This window comes from Solanum tuberosum, unplaced genomic scaffold (assembly GCF_000226075.1).
Source record: "Solanum tuberosum cultivar DM 1-3 516 R44 unplaced genomic scaffold, SolTub_3.0 scf00265, whole genome shotgun sequence".
NCBI lineage: Eukaryota > Viridiplantae > Streptophyta > Magnoliopsida > Solanales > Solanaceae > Solanum > Solanum tuberosum.
The window spans coordinates 73,857-96,555 of record NW_006239189.1 but is presented as its reverse complement, the minus strand read 5'-3'; the positions used below and the strand labels follow the sequence as shown (position 1 = coordinate 96,555).

Below are 22,699 nucleotides of genomic sequence, written 5' to 3'. Positions count from 1 at the left end.
AAGCCGAAGCCGAAGCCGAAGCCGAAGCCGAGGCCGAGCGAGCGACGACGGCGCGAGGGGGCACCTTCTTCTTAACCCTTTAAGAAGTAAAGGAAGTGTTTCCTAATATAAGGACAACAATTTCCTCTCTTCTACCGATATGGTAAAAATGACTATTCATTTGCACTTTTGCAATGACTTTTCATTTTCCCTCCAAAATTGGTTCCCCCATTTTCATTGGTTCTTCCACTTTCCATTTTCTCTTTTCATTTCCCATTCATACCTTGCTAAACCCAACAATTGCAAGCTATAATCTTGAAGGAAAGCAAAATTCTATGTTTCAAGCTAAATGATCCATAAACCACCAGGAAAGATATACCAAATTCCCCATTCCTACGAGTTGATTTCGAGGTTATAGATAAATTATTCAAATCATCAATCAACTAACCCCCAACCCTAAGTCAGAGGAAAAAGTACCTGAATACGAGCAGTGGCATCCGGACGGGATTCAAGAAGCATACCAAAGCCTCATTTGCCTAACAACCACCTCCCTCTTGTTTCTTAGCAATTTTATTCTCGCCACCGTCATCTTCGCCATTGTCTGCTGCATACACACACAAAATAACTTGATTTCTTGTATCCAAGAAGAAGTAAAATTGAGAGTGGAATTGGGAAATTCACCATTTAGAGAAATTGAAGGTTCTACAGAAGAGAGAAAGACCCATCTTCATCTTCATCACCTTGAGAAGAGCGTGTGTGTGAGAATAGTCGGTAGTGAAGAACAGAGTTTTGTATTTGTAACGGTCGTTTTTGGGATGAAAACAAAAATATGAATATCAAAATAATTTTAAAATGGATGACGTGGAGATCTTTATTGACACGTGGCGCCTCTTATGTTATTCACACAACTTGAGATTCATTCTTTGCAAATAATAGTCATGGTATTAAAAATAAAAAAGTTATGCTTAAATGTGTCGAACGGATAGTGATTTTATGACTAATTTCGTCTACTCTAAATAAAGTATTTGAATGAGGCAATAGTCTCCTCATTTTATTCTGCAAATTAGCTGCTCAAATTCAATTATTCCAATAGGTCATTTGGCTTGTGAATTCTGATGTACATGTATAAACTTACTCTAAAAGTTTAGCCACCTTTGAGATATAAAATAAAATTTTATCCTTATGAGTGAGGTAAAGACAAATAGGTGGAGATAACTATTTCTTTTTCAAAGATATTTAATTAAGAGTAAACTAACAAAAATATTTTTTTCTTTATTTAGGAGTGCTTAATTTTTTAATAACAATTATTAGAGTAGGTTAAAGTTCTACATTGATTGATCTGTGTTTATATGAACTTGTTCAATTCTCCTCTCATGAACTAACTTTGAAATTGAGTTAGACTCAAATGTTATATCTTTACAATAGTAAAATCACAAAACTAAATTTTGTAACAATAAAGTGGCTAAGCTATATAGTGTTAGCTGCTTAGAAAATACAAATGATCAGAAAGTCAAAATTATGATGTCGGAAATGACATATCGTCACCACATCATCATTTTGCACTGTGTAGCTGTGTAGATAGCACGCTAAACTTTTTTTTATCACAAAAATCTACCTTTTCTTACTAGGGAGAGCAGGGTCGACTCAACAAGATCAGGGACCTAAAGCTAAATCTTAAAGAGAGTCCCTAATATTTTGAGAAGTATTTTGTTTTTTTAATCTCTTTAATAACTTTTTCTTGACTTGCCAATAAGTTTAATAAGTCACAATGACTATGAATTTTGTCATGCTTATTCTTCGAATATGTTCTTGCATAACTGAATCAAATTTATTAATCATTTCAATTAGGCTTTAAAAATTACCGTTACTTTCTTGATAGATCTTTCCATTTTTTTCCCTAAATGGTAAATCATTTTTCCCAAGAGTTTTGATCACTTCAATAATTCTTTGACAACACATTTTTCAATTGCACTTTATCTCTATCTATTTGTTCCTGCACAACTTTATCAATTGTTTTTCTTTTAATGTAATCTCATTTCTAAATCAATACACGAGCTCATATTATTAATAATATGTCAATTCTTTACTTCATGGACTTTAGGCTTAATTATCCACTCATTACTACCTTGACTAGCTAGTTTACTGTTACAAATAATAGAAGTTGTGTTAAATAATTTACAACAAAAATAAAAATATTATCCAAATACTTACTCTTTAGAGTAGACTAATATTTTCTTTCATGCTTTTCTCCGTTTACCAGTTTTTGAAAATAGTGTGTTGTAGAAAAATGTCGTACGTATTTATCTAGTGCAATATTTATATCAGTCATTCTAAATGGTCCCTTTTCTACTAATAGATCTCTCAATTTTGTATCTACATTAATCCATTGACTTGGACCGTATATATTTTTAGGGATGCAACTATTTAAATTATTTAGGAGTTCTTGATATCGGGAACAATGTCACATTGTCACCAACTTCTTCTAGATTTTGTTCTTGGATGTTAATTATTATCTAACTCAATTCTATTGGTGACTTGTTCATTTGAAGAACATCCTCCAATATTATTTTATTCGAAATTTTTATTAGAGTATTTGTTAAAAATCTATCAAGGGCTCTTTTTAAAGATTTATTTAATTCTTCAAGTTTTCTCTCTTTTTGTAAAATTGGAATCATGTTTTTTAGTTGACATATTTAAATTGATCAAAATTTGATAGTAATTAAAATAATTTACATATACTTATGAACTAAGAATATCAACAATAGCAATTTTTCAAGAAAAACTATAGAACTTCTTACACATTTTTTTTTTTTTTAAAAAAAACAATATAATTTTTTTAATAATATGTATAAGTACTTTTTTTTTTTTTTAAATGGAGGCCCCAACTCAAGCGATAGCTTTAGTGGCCTAGTGGTTAAGATGGCCCTAATAGAGTGGTAAATTTAGAATTTAAATTTTATGAATTTGTGATTAAGGTTCCAACCATTTAACCCGGCCACATCTACGTAGGCTACTCCCTGCTTACTGAAGTTTGATTCATAATCTTTGATTGGATGATCCAACGCACAGCGTGGAGCAAAACAAACTCGCATTGTACTATGACGTGTCATTTCTTCTTTCTGGTTGCAGTACTATTATTTGATGTCCTTTTCAACATGTCTCACACACACATTCTCAGAAACTCTCTAATAATATCGTATTGTATATATATGTATCTCATTCATTCCTCGATCTATATATTCGATAAATCATCATTATGTATGTATGCTCACTTCTAACTAATTTTTTTGCGTGTTAGTGAAGATGATGTCATCCTCACATTACTATACTTCTTTCTTTTGTGCTCGTCATCTTCAGCTTACTCCTAATTTGCAAAGCAGAAAACAGTCGCGCGACTTGTTCCTGAAGAAGAAAGTAATGCGCATATAAATAAGGAATTTAAATTTGCAACCAATTTGTCATCACGCATAAAAAATGAGATGAGGACAATAAGGCTACTTCTAGGTCCAAAGCCTCAATGAATTCAGTGGTAGAACAGAAAACAATCATCGACAATGTACACGGTTACTAAAATGAAAATCTTATACTGATATATATGCCAGACCAATAGTTTCAAAACAAGAGAAAACTCATACTACCGAAGCATTATTGCCTCCTTGATTTTCATTGTCTAAGTAGAGTAATCATCTCAGAAATGGGAGATGTTGGATTCAAATTTCATTGGTAATATTATTGCTGTCAGATAAGGGAGGAGTAGCTTCTGATGGCCCGGCTGTAGAATAGCTTTCAGATGGAGAAGGCTGAGAGAGTGCAGCCATGGCCTTAGTCAATGCAATCTCGTCTGTTGAACGCCGGACTGTTGAAGATGTGGTCTTGATTTTAGTTTTTCCTTCAATAACTTTCACTACCTCAGACATGGTTGGCCTGAGAGTTGGTGATGGATTAGTGCACATCATTGCTAATTCCAGAATGGAATTAGCTTCTGTCCAAGAATAATCTGTTCCAAGTTTTGGATCAACTAGATCCATCAAATTTCCCTGCTCTTGCAACACGTAAGCCTGCAATCGAACCAGCAGACGTCGATCAAATTAGCAAACTCATTATTCAAGTAAAATGACAATGGCAACTGTTTATTAGGCATGTGCATCAATGAATGAAATTGAAAACTTCTTGTTTGAGGCTTTACCGAATCAAGAAGGTAAACTGTCTGATCACTTGGCCTGCAACTAGCACTGTTTCTCCCGCTCACAATTTCAAGTGTAACAACCCCAAAGCTGTAAACGTCTGCTTTTGATGTTAAGTAGCCGCGCATTGCATATTCTGGTGCCATATATCCCCTATAAAAGAACTTCCAATGAGAGAAAAAATACACTTATCCGAAAGAAAATATATGTATAGCATAAGCTTTAAGGTAACAGGGTGGAGGAGGATTAGCAGGATTATCAAATTACGTTGTTCCAGCAATTCGTGTGATGACATGAGTATTTTCCCCTTCATTAAGCTTTGCGTATCCAAAATCAGTTATTTTTGCATTCAACTCCTTGTCCAAGAGTATGTTTGTGGGCTTAATGTCCCTGTGGATAATCTTCAATTTGGACTCTTCGTGCAAATAAGTTAATCCTTTGGCTATCCCGAGGATAATTTTGACCCTCGTCGACCAATTTAGTCTCGATTTAATTTCCTCTGGACCTGCAAAAGCAATTTCATACTATTTTATTAACTACTTCAGAATTTTTTGTCAAAACATATGAGCCTTGCTATCATTACCGAATAATGCATGGTCAAGAGAATTATTTTCCATGTATTCGTAAATGAGTAGGAGCTCGTTGTCTTCTGCACAACATCCCATTAACTTCACAAGATTCGGATGTTGCAGAGCTGAAATCGTGCCAATTTCATTTACAAACTCACGTATTCCTTGCTTTGATTTTCCTGATAGCTGTTTAACTGCAATTGTAGTCCCATCAGGGAGCATGCCCTGTATTGATGAGAGACACCCCCCATTATTTAGAATTGGCGCGAAAACGTGAACATGATAAGGGGCACTTCATATGTTATATGTGCAGCAGTGACAGATAAAGTACATAAAATCCCTTCAGGAAAAAAAGCACCAAGGCCGTAACTATATGCTTACATAAGCAGCAGCTCAATCCAGGGTCATGGGAATGATATGATGAATAAACAGAATGCTAAAAATCCAACAAAAACTAACCTTATAAACAGGTCCAAAACCTCCTTCACCTAATTTGTTCACAACATTGAAGTTCTGAGTGGCATCTTTTATTTGACGAAAGGTGTAAACTCCTCCCGGGAACAATTCAGTTGCTTTTAGTTCTTTTGATATGTGTTGGCATTTCACAAAAGAAGCAAACAGAATTTTATTTTAGTGAGTTATACAAATTTATATTGTAATAATAACCAAACCAAACTCCATATATAACTGCGTCTAACCTTCCTTTGATGATCTTTTTCCACCAAGATAACCCAATTTCCTTAGTAAAAGCAAAAGTAGAGCAAGAAAAAACAGTGATGATACTGCTATCACAGCCTTAAGCGCAGGAGTCAGTTTCGGATGGTGTCTTGGTGGTAGTTGTACACGAACTACCATCAAAGTATTGTTGTCTTAGAAAGGACACTGAAGAATATGACTAACAGTACACCAGATAAAGAAAGCATACCTTTGGTTACAGAAATAGCTGAAATGAGGGGACCGTAGTTGGCCGAGCCATTACCAGACCAGTACAAGTGAATTTCAAGATAGGATTTTATAGAAGTATTATGTGCCACCATTTTATCCCCATCATCATTCTCTTTTTCTGCTTCTATATTGTAGTTCTTCCGTACATTCTCCCCCTACAATGACAGCTTTTCAAAGAAGAACTACAAAGATGATACCTTTACAATTCTATTTGGTATAACAGAAGTCGTTCTCCATGACAAATATTTTTCTGGAAAAAATAGTTTATGGTGTTTGGTTGTAGTGGAAAATATATACATGTTAAGGGTGTGTTTGATATGACGGATTCTGTTGTTTGGTTACCAGAAGGTAGAAAACATTTCCCTTCAAAATGAGAAATAGGACTTCCCTCACTTATGGACAGAAGTCAATTTTCTATAGAACTTTTTAACTTAATATTACTGGCTCCAAAAAGTTACACATCCTAATTAATCTTTAGTACTCGAAATTTTCATCAAAACACTCTCCCATTTGTTACTGTTTCAATCAATTTTTGTATATAATTTCTTTCTTTTTTTTTCAAAAAGCATTTTTCAGGAAATTATTTTCAATGGAAAATTGCCACACCGAACACTCTTTATAGATCAATGATAATATATAGGGGAGTGTTTTGACGCAACTTTGAGTAAATTTTTTTTTTAATAATGATATCTAAGTGTTACTTGAAGCAAGTAAAAATTGAGAAAGTTATATAAGGAAAATGATTTCCATCCACAAGTGAAGGAAGTCTTTTTCTATCTTTTGATGGAAAATGTTTGTTTTTCTTGATAACTAAGCCCTTTTTAGTAACCAAACTCCATAAATTTTTCATTTTGGTTATTTAACCTAACACCATAAATTGATCTCGGAAAATATTTTTCTAGATATGACTTCCTCATGGAAAACTTAATATATAGAAAATGACTTGCGTCATTCCTAGATAATACCTGGATGTCAATATCAAAAACTCGTTTAGGTGTGATGGGATAGGCTTGTTTTTTACTTGAGCCTATCTCAGCAAAATATAGTTGGACTGTGTAGTTTCCATTGGAGAAACAAAATCCATAGTACTTGAGAGAGATCAGGGCTACACGGGCTGTTTCAACCAGAAGTGCTGCAGTATTGGAAAGATTACATGTATCCTTGATTATTAATGATTCAGGTCGATTATCCAAACTCTTGGTAAGACCCATGCTACTATAACCCCAACCTCCTGTTTCATTGCGAGAAAACGTTGATGATCCATTGGGGTTCTGATCAGCAGAGTAGTGATTGCCATTTACAGTAACTTCCTTGCCACCACAGTTGATAAACAATTCATCATCTGTGTGAGAGAAAAGTACTGTCATTCCTTTTAATTGAGACAACTTTTGATACGAGATACTTGTGTTTATATATATACTAGTTTCTGAGAACGTGCAACACACGTTTGTTCCTTAATCATTGTTCTACAACAAAAAATATTGATTTTGCCATTTAAATTTTGGCAAATAAGCAGAAGCCAAGAAAACATTACGAATACTACAGCTTGGTAAAAAATAACTTACATTTTAGATTATTATGGCAATAATGGTCACATTTATCTTTTGTGTATGGCCTACATATATAAACATACGATCAGAATGCAACAGTAGTCTCTAGGAAGAAAAGAAAAGATACAAATAATAAATGAAATTAGCACTCACAAATTACTTGAGCAGCCCGGAAAAGTGTTCCTGAAATGGAAAGGCCGTATAATAATATACTGTTTTGTAAGGCTAGCTAAAGAAAGATACTAGTATTTAACATCTAAAGTAGAGAACAAGTGTAGTGAATTTTACACGTCCGGATCATCAAATGAAGCATTGAACTCTAAGGTTTTAATTTCAAACAAGTTTTCAGAAACATCCCTGCAAAACAATTTATGGAAAAAAATAAGCTCTCTTTCCAATGTTGCTTGAAAAACAAATGACAAAGATCACAAGCAATAAGTAGCAGTTGACGGAATTATATCTACCATATTTGACCTCCACAAAAAGTTTTCCTTTACTTGAAGAAGACGTACTACAAATTGACACAAAATGGGGACCTTTGTGGATAAGAAGTGTTGAAGAAACATGTGTACGAGTCTCTGTGTGTGTTTTTGTTAGGTTATTCTCTTAGGGTTCGTTTGCTTGATCATATAGGTAAAATGATAATCTTTGCATAAAATTCAAATAAGCAATACAAAGTTGGTCGATGGCTGCATAAAATATTTTTTTTGTATAGTTAATGCAAATGTTTGTTTGACCGCAAAGGAATGAAAGTCTCTGAATAACTAATGTAGTGTTTTGGTTAGCATGTTAAATTTCACACTGATATATAATTTATGAATGTAATAGGTTTATGATATTGAAGGAAGTTTCAAAAGCAATTTTTCTTCATTTGTTGTGGCACCAACACACTCTTTATGAATATTTCCACTTACACGTATCGATGTGGTTTTACATTCTTCCTCTTAGTTAGCCATCCTGGCAATAATCCATTAAGCTTGTTCTCCCTGAGGAATCTGCAGCAATGTGACAATGTTAAAGGCATAAAACTAGAAAATCAGTTATCCCCCCACCTGTTAGGCCAAGCTTTGAATATTGAGAAAAATGGAAAAAATAAGCCAGTACTAACAACATAAAACAATGGAATGGGAGAACATGATTTACACAGTTGAATCAGTTAGACCAACGTCCACAAGTGGAGTGAAGAAAATTCAATGTTATCAAGTGATGTACAGTGGATAGTACATAATTATGGTGAATACTCTAATTACCTGTTCTGCATATGTTGCATAATACAAGACTGGCAGATACTGCACAAAAGCATAATAAAAACTCTCTCCCAATGGTCTTCTTCTAACGGTCTAAGCGTGTTCTAATGCACCTCCTTCATGAAGCCGGATACCCGGCCATATCACTGAGTCAAGGACCTCCCCAATGGAGAATCGACAGCTGGTAGAACCTATTGTTAGCCTATTAACAAAGGTTCTTACTCCACAGAGATCTCACTGGAAACCCTAGCTCAAGCAATCTCACTATAGGGAAAAAGTAGCTTCAAAAGCAAAAGTTGATGGGAAGCAAGACACTACTCGGGGGGGAACAGCAACAAAGGCCACGCTCGACAAGTGGAGCATGAGGTTGGGTATTCACAAGAACAGATAACCACTGTTCCGCAACAAAAAAGAAAAGGCTCAACTACAAGGGCAGGAGAAGGAAAATACTACTGCTTCAATGCAAGTTAATTTCTCATACGGTCACTCAACTAGCAATTTTTATCTGAAAGTCACTCAACTTAGATTTGTAATAGAAAATTCACTCAATTGTTGTCATTTCACTTGTAAAGTCACTCAACCAACCTATTACATAAACCTATTAAAGGATGCCTTATTCAGTTGGGCCTATATATGTTGAGGACAGTAAAGGATGCCTTATTCAGTTGGGCCTTTAGAAGAAGAAAGACAAGACACAGAATTTATATTGAACAGAAAGAGAGACAACTTTCTATGTGCATCATATATAGAGTAACATCATATATAGCAAGTAAATCACATACACACTCGAAAACACAACATTCATGCAAAGAAGAGATAGAGAACGCACATAGATGTTAAAGATGTGCTAATGGAATTTGGCAGTTGTCCAGATAACTCGTTGAAGCTCAAGTCCCTATATCAGAGAAAAGAGAAAGATGTAATCATCCAATCATGTCTTTATCTACAAGCTACATAAAAAATGTTTTCCTCAAGAAAGTGATTTTCAGTGTTATGTTACTGTAAATTTCTATAAAATAAAAATCCAAGGAAATGTTTTCTATGAACAAGTATTGGAGGGATTTCATAATCCACATTACTCAGACAATAAGTGGTAGCTACACGATAAGAGCTTTCTAACTAAGGCTGATAAAATTTAACAAAACCTTAGCCTATAAATGTACCTATATACAATATCAGCTAGATACAATGTTCTGTATTAATGACCAAAACAGGGTAAATGACTAGTAGGAGTAGTATTCTTTTCACTTGTTTCAATTCACACTTCTCTGTTGTTCATTATATGTCATATCCTATATAGAGCTGTCAAAATGGGCTGGCCCAACCCAACCCAACCCAACTCTAACGGGCTACAGAGTTAAATGGGTTGGGACGGGCTGGCCCTTTTAATTAAAGGGCCTATAAAATAGCAGCCCAACCCAGCCCTAAGCGGGCCACGGGTTGGGACGGGTTGGCCCTTCAATAAAAAAACGGACAACTTCTCCTCTTAGAAAGGATACGAATGTCGATGTCCGATGGACACGACATCAATACATACATAAATTCATTCATGAATTACACATACTTCAGTGAATATTTACAAAACAAATACATAATAGCCAAGATACAACATTCATAAGATTCATCCGAGCAAAAAAACATTACATTATCATTATTTTCATAAACAAGACAATAAAGGAGAAGTGAAAAAAATTAGGCATAAAAACAAAAGTAAAGGACGTCAAAGATTCATAGTTATAATGGAGCAATGAACTTGGGCTAATAAGAAAATTTAGTGGGCTAATGACCCTAAAATGTAAAAGATATGTAAAAAATATAGTCTTGATTTTATATTGATATTTTAAAAATATTTATTGATAAAATCTTTACAAATAAAACACTACTAAATATATATATAAAAAATATTTTAAAAAATTAATAGCCCATGGGCTGGCCTCTGAGGCTTGCGGGTTGGCCCTACGAGGCTACGGGCCAAACGAGGCTGGGCTAAAAAGCCTCGTTCCTAAATGGGCCAAAAAAATTAAACCCAACCCCACTTAATTCAAGGGTTGGGTTGGGTCGGCCTCGCGGGCCAAGCCCATTTTGACGGCTCTAATCCTATACATTATATAATTAGCATATCCTCCGTGGAAAATGTTTTCAACACCTTACCAAATGATTTTTCTACGCCTTATAAGGTATAAATATTTGTTCTAACAAATTGAGATATAAAAGGGTAAAAAGTGTGGACTAAAATAAGGTAGTTTTTCACTAAATGATCAAGATGCAACTTCTACATTTACAACATAATACAGTTGCCACACAGAAAAAGAGAAACACAGACACCAAAGATAAGGGGAAATGAAATTGGTTAGAAGAAAATTGACAGAATATCATCTTACAGATTCTGTAATTTTTTAAGCTCCCACATATATCCCGGAATGGGACCACGAAGTGAACATTTCCTCAATGTCCTGGAATCAACATCATGAGTAGTATATTTGTATGTCAGTATCACATGACACTGAGAAACAATCGTTTAATTCAAAAGGAGTTAAAAGGATATCAAGCCTACAAGTCTTGCAATGAAGTCATACGCGATAGATCGGGAAAATCATATGCACTTCCTCTTGTGACTACATTGCTGAGTGCTCTAGGATTATAAAATTGGGAGAAAATATCAGCCAAAAATTTCAAAATTCACATACTAGCTACTACAAATAACGATCTTCAAAACAAAAATCTTACAGGTAAACGAGACTTTCCAATGATGAGATTTCCTTTGGCCAGGGGCCTTCAAAATTATTTCCTAACAGATCCCTACAAGGAAAAGAAGTTAAATTGATAACTAAATTAAACCATCCTTATTATAATATTGCTTTCACATAATTGGGCTTACAACGTATCGAGTTGCGTCCAATTGGCTATAAATGTTGGAAATTTCCCAGTCAAGCTATTCCCTTGAGCCCAACTACAACATAAAATAAGAACAAAAAACATAAAGAGAGGGTGGTTGCAATTGACAAGTTGATTAAATGGTGCAATCCAAAGAAAATCAGAGTCAACATGCACTTACAACTTTTCTAAGTTCACCAACTTCATGAAGCTTGGAGGCAATTCACCAACGAAATAATTGGCGCGTAGGTCCCTGAAATCATTTGCTAGCTACTTTGACAATTCGAAGGAAGGATATACAATATTGCAGTTTTCGTTTCTTTTCTTTTTCCATACAGTTCAGATCATAAATATCATTTATTTTCTGCCATATGATATAGTCATGAATGTGTTGGGTTCATTGTATAATGTGTGAATGGATAATGGTACATAGAATAAAGAATGGTGTATTAAAAATGTGAAAGTGCTGCAAGTATGAATGAACTTATTCCATTCATGAATACTAATGAAAGATGATCAATGCAACCATGATGCAACCTTTCATATTTCTAGGCTACCTTTTCACATATCATGCATGAATCATTATGCTCACCTATAGGCTATAAATATATGATTCTTTCTCAGATATTGACATAAGTTTTTTGAGATAAGTTTTGAAACAAAGTCTACAAAAAGAAAAACACTACATAGTAAGAAAAAAAAAAGTATTTGCTTTTCCAAAATCTTCAAGTGTGATTACAAGCCATTGAGTGATTCGCTGGACAACAAATTTAAGGTACCACTATTTGTTTGTCGTGAGTCATTTTATCCTGGGAGGATATATTCCATGACCTCGGGTACTTGAGGAGAATAATTTCCTTAAGGAAACTCTGTGAATTCATATGACTTGACTCTTCTTCCTTTCATCTTGTTGATTTTAAGTTTATTTCGTTTCCAAAATTTATTTAACTTCATATTATATACTCCATCCGTCCTATTTTATGTGAGGTACTTTGACTCGGCACGAAATTTAAGAAAGGAAGGAAGACTTTTAAAACTTGTGGTCCAAAATGAATGATAGAAATTTGTGTGGCTGTAAATCATTTCATTAAGGGTAAAATAGACATTTTATAGCTAAATTGTTACTTAATATAGATATGTGTCATTCTTTTTGAGACTGACTAAAGAGGAAAGTAAGTTACATAAATTGGGACAGAGGGAGTATTTCATTATTTGTATGAAATTTGGTTGAAGTTATTTTGTTGGAAAAACAAATTTTGCACTACGATACTTAACAAGTAGTTAACAGAATGAATGGATCCATGTGCAACTAATAACTCTACAATTCCCATGAATTTGGGATTAAGTATCTCAACCTTGTCATTAGGGGAAACCATTAGGGATAAGTTGTGTTATTAGCTCAAAATTGTTGTTATGGACTGTATTTCAGATTTTGTTGGATAATTCCTTATTTAACAAATATCAAAGATTCGTCGAACATTGCCATAAGTGGATGGATGCACAGAACTAGATGTGTTGACACAAGTCAGTCCAATCCTTTCCAATATTGACAACATTCTCTGAAAAAGAAAAAAATTGACTCAAAATGCAAAGCTGAATTTCTTTTTTTGTTCTTGTTTTTGCGTACACTTGAGAGCAAAAGAGACCTAAACAAACCCTAAAATATTAACTTTACCTGAAAAACTAGCCAAACCATAGTATCGAAATATGTCCTACAGATGTATGTCTAGGATGATTTAGGTTGAAGAAAAAGGGAAAAATGAAAAAGAACAATCTCATTTTTTGCATGGCATGAGAATTACTATTGGTAGTTGTTGGTGTCTAATATTGCATTGCAATATGCACAATCTTCTGCATAGCTATGGCAGAAAATAATTAAGGTTTGACTGTGGCACTTGATCCCTTATATATCAGAGATTGATGCCGAGTTAAGAAACCAAAAAAAAATGTATTTATCAATATAGTGCACCAATGTGAAAATAATCGACTAGATTCTTGAAATTATCAAACTGTTGTACTTACAGTTCCTGTAGCTGTGTAAGATTCCCAAGCTGCTGTGGGATGGCACCTGAGAGTTCATTCTCATCCAGATATCTACATTAAATTTCAAACCAGAACAGATCAAAATGAGAATAGAAAGAAGAAGAGCGATAAAGAGGATGTGTAATATTTTTCTACTCAATAGTACGTCATACAAAATCTCAAGATTGGAGATGTTCCCCTGTTATATTCTAGGTGTTTTGATAATCCTCATAAATGCAGGGACTTGGTCCCTGGCAAAGTGCTTTCGTCCAGATACAAATGGAGTACAACTGTAAAGCTGTCATGTTAGGTGGTAGGTGAAAAGTGCAGTGTCATACACCAATAGGAAGAGCGGACGAGATTGTATGCTTCAGTGTCTCACAGGGACCTGGTCCTAGGCAGAGTTCTCTCGTCCAGATCTATAATGGGGTACAGTTGTAAAACTGTCGTGTCAGAGGTTGGTGAGGCGTCAGTGTACTACACCAATCAAAATGGACGAGGGTGTTTGTCCAACGGGTAATAACTCTTTATGGTTGATATTTTCTACATGACAAACACTATATTAAATTCATTCATCCTAAGAAGGAAGTCAGCCAGCAAGCCTTTTCAAGAACCCACAAAGAAGTTTGCAAGGGACCTGGTCCCTACAAGACTTTGATATGAAAAGGTGACAAGAGAGCCGTCAGAAAAGCTGCCACCTCTGATGCGGTAGGTGAGCAACTTTTCAGAACAGCAGGCTTTCAGCCATTGGGCGGTCCCAAGGAGTTTGTGTTCATTTTAATATAGTCTCTTCTAACAAAACACAAACTCAAGATTTGGCAAACAAAAATTTGGATTTTCTCTGAAAATTCACAAGCTTGAAAAGAGAAGGTCATCTTCAAAGAAGAACACTGCTCATATTAGCAAGGGACCAGATGGAGTGCTAAAGCATCTTGTTGTATCTAGAGCTTTGTGTCTTATGTGCTTACATTGTAAATCTGTTCCTATTCTATAAAGGATTCAGATATTTTGTTTCGTTTTCTAAAAGGTCTAAATCGTCCAGAGGGTGGTGGTTTAGTGGACAACTTGTGTGTTGCTTAGTCAAATTCTAATCATCTAGAGTTAGGTGGTTTAGTGGGCGGTGTGGTATCCGCTTAGAAAAGTCTATATTAATCGGTGAGGGTTAGTATAGTGGGCAGTGTTGTATCTGCTCTGGCTCAGCTAAGTGATAGAAGGTATTGCTTAGTGTGGTGATTAGCAGGCAAATCTCATTTTGTAAACTGGCTTTACTTTTGCTTGGAGAAGATTAGTGGAAGCAGTTTGAAAAGTCTTGTTGAGACAGGTCGTGGTTTTACTCCCTTGAGTAAGGAGGTTTCCACGTAAAGTTGTTTGTTCAATCTTTACTTTCAGCACTTATTTTATTGTTTGTTATTGTAACTGTGCTGAAGACCTGGTCTCATCGAAACAAGTGGACGCATATTTTTAGTTACTGTTCTTGCTGAGTCAAAGGACCTGGTCCTTGACTGATAGGTGGATGCATACATTCCAACATCCCCAGCTCTTCTGGAATGCTTCCATTTAGTAAGTTGAAGGATAAGGATCTAAATAGAAAAAAAATAATACAATAGTGAGCCTGACTTGTGCAAAAGAAGTAGAAGGTAACAGAAAACAAAAATGAAAGCATATATCATGATACTTACAAAGCAGTTAAGTTTTGGAGAGCACCAAATTCACGAGGGATTTGGTTGTTAAAGGAATTACCGGTTACAGACATACATGAGCCACATTTTGTGGAAACAATTTCATGATATATAAAAAATTGCTTTGATCAAGTAGCGATCGAATTACTCACAGAATCTGTAAGTTGTTCATCTGAAATGGCAACAAGTCTCCACTGAAGAAGTTTTCATAAAGCCCTCTGTAGAACATAACACTTTATTTTGGTAAGAAAAGATAATAGAGATTGCAGACTCCCTCCAAGTCAAACAAAGAGAGATCAGATGTATGCAAAATTAAGATTTGAAAAAGGACATAGTACCACTCACAGTTCCTCAAGCGATGTTAGGTTGAGAAATGATTTAGGGAGTGATCCATTAAGGTTGTTGCCGCCTAAATTCCTGAAGCATCCATCCATGCCAAGTTAGAGCAATAGAAATGGAGTAAATCATTTATCATATAGATTACTACTACATTGCAATTTTACAAAATCGTGTTCCACCCCCTTCAAAAGCCCTATAATTATTTCTCTCCTTCCAAATAACCAGCATGATTGCTAAGTAAAGGAGGCAACAATTGACTCCTCGATCTACCCCTGAGACTATGATATACGCAAACCTTACTCTACACCTGCATTGTTTTAGATAAACCAGCAGGTCTTCAAAGCATTATTATGACATAAAAATCACCATACAAAGCAGATGATGCAACAAATAATACAACACATTGAAGAATAAAATTGCCTTTTAGATGTGATAAATGCATAACTATTTACTAACTTTCCATCATAATTTTTTACCTTCTTATCTAAGCTTACATCTATTCACTTCTCTTAAATTCTCTTTTTGATCTCTCTTAACTCTTGCTACTATTAAAGTCTCACACCCACTACTACAAAACTGCAAATTACCTGGAGATTTTATTTGGGGATTATTTCTACGAATTTTCATGCGAAATTAAAAATTTCCTAAATTCTGGACCTTTTTTACCTGTGAAAAATATTTCCCTAGAAAAATTGGTAGGTAAATTTGGCGCCATTTTCGCAAAATTATTACCTGGGGAATTATTTGGGGCAAATAATTTGCAAGTACCATTTTCATAGATAAATTCGCAAGTAATGAAAAAAACTATTTTTTAATTTGTTTGAAAGAAAATTCCCAAATAAACTTATTTGCCGATCCAGTTAGAAATAATTACTTAAAAAATTATTTAGAAATAATTTTATATGTGGTATTATCTGGGGATTTATTTTCTACGAATTTTGTTGGGAATTTATTTCTTGAGGATTTACTTAGGAATTTTTTTACTTGTAGAATTACTTGGGGATTTTATTATTGTGAATTTGATTGTAGATTTTTTGAGGAATGCATACTTGAACTATTTTAAATATAATTTAACTGGAAGTTTTTTTTTTTTAATCTAAGAACTTGTTTTATTTGAAAACTTCGAGGAATATTTTCTTTAAAATATATTTAACCAAATAAAAAATATCAATGACATTAGAATTATTATTGTTAAATATTTACTCTACTTTTAGATTAAATAAATTATTATACAATAATATCAATCTAATACGGTGTTGGAGGTACCTCCTAAATGGTGCATCCTCGTACCTCTTCTTCACATGTCCAAATCAACTACTAACTTGATTCTGTATAAAAACTTTACTCTATTTATTTGTGCTCTCTGGTCCTCTCAATAATTTAGGTGTGAAACATTTTTAAAAAAAATTAAGTGTATTGTTGACACTTCACTCTTTGATAATCTATTTCTTCTCACTATCTTAGGTGGTAGCCAAAGCTATAGAATGGAACATACAACAAAAAAACAGTCTTCAAAGAATAAGTTAATGCTATTGCATTCAAATTCGTTAATACATGCATTTCACATATTTAATTTGTGGTCTTTTTAAAAGGTGGTTGTTATATAAATGGTGTTGGGTCTAGCTTAACCCAAAAAATTAATCAGGAGATAAGAATTACCTAAGTCATATAAAAGACCATCCATCCCTTAAAGATCGATATGGAGTCTTCACAGTTTTTGCACTATACAGTGTGTCTGTTGTATCCTAAAGAGATTTGTTCATGACTGACCCTCAAAGCCTATTTTTTCTTTGGGAAACTTATATAAATATACTATATTAAGAAAATATTTACCGTTTATAGCAATAACATTTTTTTTTTCACTTGATCACTTTTAATACTTTTATAATATAGTTTTAATACATATTACAGAGAATAATTTATAAAACACATATAATACAAATTTTATTGATAGATAATACATTTATCATACATTTTAATATAATGTGTCAATTTCTTACCAAACAAGCATAATATATTTTAAAACAATCATAATATATATATATATATATATTGCATACATAATTCACTTTTAATACATATTGCGGATTTATCATAGTATTACTATGTATTGCTATAAATGGTAATAAATAAAAAGTATTGTTAAAATCAATAATTATTAATTAAAATATACTCATCTAAGGAATTTATCCTATATACCTCAAGATTATATCTCAGTTGTGTATTTATGTAACAAAAATTATTAAATGAAAGTAGCAAAACTGAACTTACAAGAATTGTAAAGACTCCATCTGAAAAGGTGGCAACTGCCCACTCAAGGAGTTATCAGAAAGATCTCTGTAAATCCACATCATTATTTGGTAAGAGAAGACACTGAGCAGACTATTATAATTATAATTACAATTAGTAGAATTAAGATGGTGATAAACATGTTTGAAAAGGACAAATTAAGTGATCATGGGGAGCTTTTCGATCTTCCCCAGTCCAACCGGATCAAATAAAATAAAAATATAGGCATATTACATAAATATGTCATTTAATTTGACAGTAATTATCATTTATATCTTTCAACTTTAATTGTATGTGCGCAAGTAACCACTTAAACTTATATAAAATTGAACTAGTAGACACATGCGTCTTACGTGACATATTACATGTAGGACGCTATGTAGGATGTGAGTTGCCATATAAAATGTCATGTAGGACGCATGTTGTTCAATTTTATACAAGTTTAAGTGTCTACTTGTACACACCCAAAGTTAGAAGGCACAAATATCAGTTGAAGTCAAGTTCAATGACACATTTATGTATTACGTCTAAGATATATATAATATATAATAACTCACATAGCAGTAATGAATTGTAGGTTGATAATTGATATAGGAATTTCTCCTCGAAGATTGTTTCCGCTTAAATCCCTGATAATTATGAAACGAGTTGAAGCAATAGAAATATAAATCATTAATCAAAGTGATTGATTTCATATATGGAGCTGCAAGCAATTGAGTATACATTTCTCTTGCTTTTCTTATAATAACATATAGTATAATTATTATTTTTTTGTAGCAAGAGACACAAATGGGTTATAGTTTCAAAGGCAAAAATATTATACGTTAATTATTGATATTAAAACTTAAACATATTTTTGTACTTGCATGATTACCTTTAAGGTTTAGGACTGAAATGATAATTTTTCATACAATAAGATCAGGATCAAAATAAAAGATTAAAATAGTCATGTTTTTTCATACATTAAGGACTATATATGTTGATTACATAATATATATGGACTAAAATGGTCATTTTTTCATACATTAAGGACCATTTCCAATATATATATATATATATATATATAGGAAGGAAGGACTAAAATAGCTAGTCCAACTCCCATAGATTCAAGACCATTTTGATCATTTTCTCGAATATAGTCACAATTTTAATTCAAAAATAACGTAGCTTAGAGCATGCAAGAACTTATGGATGTTTAAATTCCACAAAGCGTTCCTTGAATTTGAATTTATAATGATCTGAACCCATAATCCTTGATTCTGACACTCAAGCAAATATTTTAACACATAATTTATTTTTTTAATTTTGAACTTATAAATATTTAAATCACATGGATAATCATTTAATAATTAGTGATCCTTTGTACGTATTGTTCTTTCTTATCAAAAAAAGCAGCGAATTAAAGCAATACTGGCAATATATGCTATCTAGCCATTTACAAAGCATCCTGATCATTATCAATATGATGTATATTAAACCACTAATTAATTGGCTTGTTAAATCAAACTATAATAGTATAATGCTCCATCTGTCCTTCTTTACTGGTTCATTTTTTATTTGACACACCTATTAACAAAATGGTAATTGACATAGTGAGTTTACAATTTTATTCCTATTAATTAATAGAATTTCAAAATCAATTTACTCAGGTTCTACATTGTTCAAAAACACTAACTCTCTAAATAAATTGAGGATATAATAAGTAAAAAAATATTGTGTTTCTTTTATTTGTCAATAATAACAAGTAAAAAGAGACCGAGGAAGTATAATTAAGATGAAAAGCACGTTGAAGAGAAAGATAAATAAACATTAATTCTCACAATGTTGTTAAATGAGAAAGATTTCCAACTTCTTGTGGTATTCTCCCGTATAAATTGTTCCCTGATAAATATCTGCAAATTTTTAAATATTGTGTTAACAATTCCAATGGACAAGAAGGAATTAATTTATGGAAAATATATAATCAATCAAAGACAATTCTTTTGACAAATTTAAAATTTTGAATTACGTTGATCTGACAACATTTTTAGTCCCTCTATCAGTCTATCTTAGAATCACGACACATTACATATGTGTTTGGTTCGACGAAAATATGTTTTTTGAAAAATATCTTTTCAAGTAAGTCAAACTATTTAGAAAAAATAAATTTATATTGCATTATATTAAAAATAGGACCCCTAAATATAAAAACTAAATAACCTAATAGCCCTTCTAAATTGTTATTAATAATGTATATGTATTAATTAATAATAATAATATACTTAACAATCATATTCAAATAAAAGAAAATGTATGAAATATGAGGTCCTATACAAAATTAAAAAAAATAAAAAAAATAAAAAGTTTCAAAGGGTTACGTACAGTTTTGGAAGTTGTAAAGTTTTTTCTTTTACTTGATTCACATTAGTACCTCTGGAGCCACAATAGTTGCTACGGATTCGATACAATCCAGTAAACAACATTAACTAAAATTATATATTTCAGTTACAAGGAATACATTTAATTTAATTATAGAAATAATAATTTATTCAAAACCTAGTTAACAAAAAACTTATACTGTAGTTTAGAACTCACAAACTAATTAAATCGATCTGGCTCCGTCTTGCACTTTAACATGTCAAAAGAAAATCAAAATACAAAAAAATCCTTAATATTAATTAATCATTTTCCAAATATAGTAAGACTATACATAAATAATATAGCTATATTATGATAAAATGTGTACTTCATTTTGTTCTTTCTTAAGAATAATTCATGACCAAATCAAAATGAAATAAATAGTACGTAAGAAAAGACGTACAATTCCGTAACATGACAAAATGTTTTATTACAGTTGCCACATATAATAGTTTTGTTATCACATTGTTGATACCAGAACTTGTCATTCCCCTTTGCAAGTTTACGTAATGCCTCGACTGCCCTAACTGTCAAATAAAATTAAAAAGAAAAGTAAGATCTCATTTATTAGAGCGCTCTTTAAATAGTACGATGTGTATATAATTAATTGCGCTTCGATTTAGAAAAGCTATATATAAACTTTACCTTCTACGTCTGGAAGGGGCAGCTGAGGTCCATTTGCCAAATTACTCGACGATTTGACGACACTAATATCGGTTGCTAAAATAAGCAATAGTACTAATTTGTACAACTTATCAATTGAAACCATATCTATCTCTTCTTTACGCATGCAACTTCTATATTTTAATACATGCATATATATAACTAATGATAAAAGGAATAAAGTAAAAAAAAAAAAAAAAACTTTGATTTGATTGACCCCTTAACTAAACACGTATATGTGTATAGATATAAAGTGGCCTAGCTACATTGATCCATCCGAAGGTAATCACTCGAACACTCTCGTCAAAAAATTATACTGTACAAATAAAAAATAACATTATATATATAATATACAGATCAAACAAGTTTTTAGAGATATATATATTAAAATATTGGACATTCTTAACAAAATTTCTAGCTTTACCAGTGTGAATGTATACTTTAATTTGTGCTTTTACAGCTTTTCGAAAGAACTTGTTCTTTTAGCTGGATATGTAATGCTTTAATCGACAAGATATTTACAAGGAGTATAGTATATATTCGAAGTCATATTATAAGTCATTTTCCTTTGCATGAGTTTTGATGGGTGTGGGTAAAAGGAGTAATTTTGGATGGATCCTAATTTATTCAGCATCAATCAACTTTTATTTATTCCACCTTATCTGATAAGGTGTGTGGACTCTTCTATCACTGAGTAGTTATAATTTATTTTTTTCAATTTTTTTTTACTATTTAGATGAAGGAACCGATTAAATAAGCTCCAGTTTGAAATATAAATTTTATTTATTATGAATAAAATATTTTAATCGTTGAATATTTGTTAAAAGAATGATACTTTTTATATAAAAAAAAAGTTACTATGCGGGCTATTATATGGGAATTTTCACATATAACAACTCAAATAACTCAATTATGCTTCATGCATATAGTTTGCTAATTACGATTCATAGCTACATGTTAGAGGGAGGAGAAAGGCAAGCGAGATTGGGAGAGTTGAGCGAGAGAGGGAAGAGAGTGGAGAGAGACGAATTGTATATGTATATCTGTAAAATAATTGTATATATATATATATATATTTGTATATCTGGAGAGCGAGATCGGGAGAGGGAGGAGAGAGGCGAGCGAGATTAGGAGGGGGAGGAGAGAGGCGAGCGAGAGAGGGTAGAGAGTGGAGAGCGGTTAATTGTATTTGTATATATGTCATATATATAATTGTGTGTGTATATATATATATATAATGTATTTGTATATATAAATAAGCGACGTAATTACAACTAAAATTAAGTTGCGAGCCGTAATTAATTAATTCAAACTATAGCTATGTCAAATATATATGTTCTTATCCGCGTAATTTCCCCTATTATATATATGAATGAGAATTTGAGTATTACTAATACGTGATAAAAAATAATCTTTACCATCTGAAAAAGAATATTACTAGGTTAAATATATGGAGATGGAGGGAAAATTCAGCTAGGTGAAGAGCTCAAGTTTATATATTGACCAGTTTATGTGTGACTTGACTAATTCTATTGAGTGTCTGCTACCTTTTATCAAGTATAGATACTGAGCAAGTTTGTGTGTTGATGCTTGGACAAATGAAAAGAACTTACCCAGAGGCGTATCCAGGATTTCGGCTAGATGGGTGCACGATTACTCTAGAATATCTACAAGAAAATTCTAGTACTATCAGGTATACGAGTTTCTAATCTCAACTATTTATCAAATTATATATACATCAACTTTCATCAATTGTTCCCAAAAACACTAGGAAAATGGAACAACTTATAGTTGATGCATGTTTTTGATAAATAGTGTTGGTGATAAATCAGACATGAAACTCAAAAATCAGATATTTTAAGTATGTTTTTAACCACCAACTCAAGTAAAGAATGTCAACTTTTGAACCCTAAAGCGGGAATCAAAACCATATTTCGAAACGAGGCTTTGCACATCATGACT

At 32.7% G+C, this 22,699-nt stretch overlaps 1 protein-coding gene across 3 annotated transcripts; it reads right to left on the bottom strand.

Moving 5' to 3' along the window:
* Positions 1-3,454: 3,454 nt before the first annotated feature.
* LOC102588396 (probable LRR receptor-like serine/threonine-protein kinase At1g53430) lies at positions 3,455-20,875 on the bottom strand. Of its 3 annotated transcripts, none has more exons than XM_006358012.2 (26): positions 20,720-20,875; positions 20,478-20,601; positions 19,498-19,569; positions 18,235-18,306; positions 17,660-17,725; positions 15,395-15,466; positions 15,202-15,267; positions 13,371-13,442; positions 11,530-11,601; positions 11,353-11,424; positions 11,202-11,273; positions 11,029-11,106; positions 10,856-10,927; positions 9,304-9,369; positions 8,142-8,222; positions 7,516-7,584; positions 7,381-7,410; positions 7,243-7,292; positions 6,643-7,019; positions 5,658-5,832; positions 5,431-5,580; positions 5,192-5,313; positions 4,747-4,957; positions 4,431-4,668; positions 4,166-4,316; positions 3,455-4,037 (listed from the first exon to the last, which is right to left on the bottom strand). In XM_006358012.2, exons 1-26 carry the CDS (start codon positions 20,862-20,864, stop codon positions 3,690-3,692), a joined length of 3,123 nt encoding a protein of 1,040 aa, XP_006358074.2. In that variant the 5' UTR covers positions 20,865-20,875; the 3' UTR covers positions 3,455-3,689. The 3 variants fall into 3 exon arrangements, with proteins under 3 accessions (XP_006358074.2, XP_015169269.1, XP_015169270.1); XM_015313783.1 differs by having other exon boundaries at positions 8,142-8,213; XM_015313784.1 differs by lacking the exons at positions 17,660-17,725; positions 18,235-18,306; positions 19,498-19,569; positions 20,478-20,601; positions 20,720-20,875 and having other exon boundaries at positions 15,388-15,466.
* Positions 20,876-22,699: the final 1,824 nt, after the last annotated feature.

Excerpts from the sequence above, each read along its gene's own strand:
- LOC102588396 (XM_006358012.2), bottom strand. The coding sequence starts at position 20,864 with ATGCGTAAAGAAGAGATAGATATGGTTTCAATTGATAAGTTGTACAAA. Across the intron at positions 18,307-19,497 it reads CTTTCTCATTTAACAACATT|GGATTTAAGCGGAAACAATC; the intron begins GTGAGAATTAAT and ends CATAATTATCAG. Across the intron at positions 10,928-11,028 it reads ATGACTTCATTGCAAGACTT|GACATTGAGGAAATGTTCAC; the intron begins GTAGGCTTGATA and ends TGTTGATTCCAG.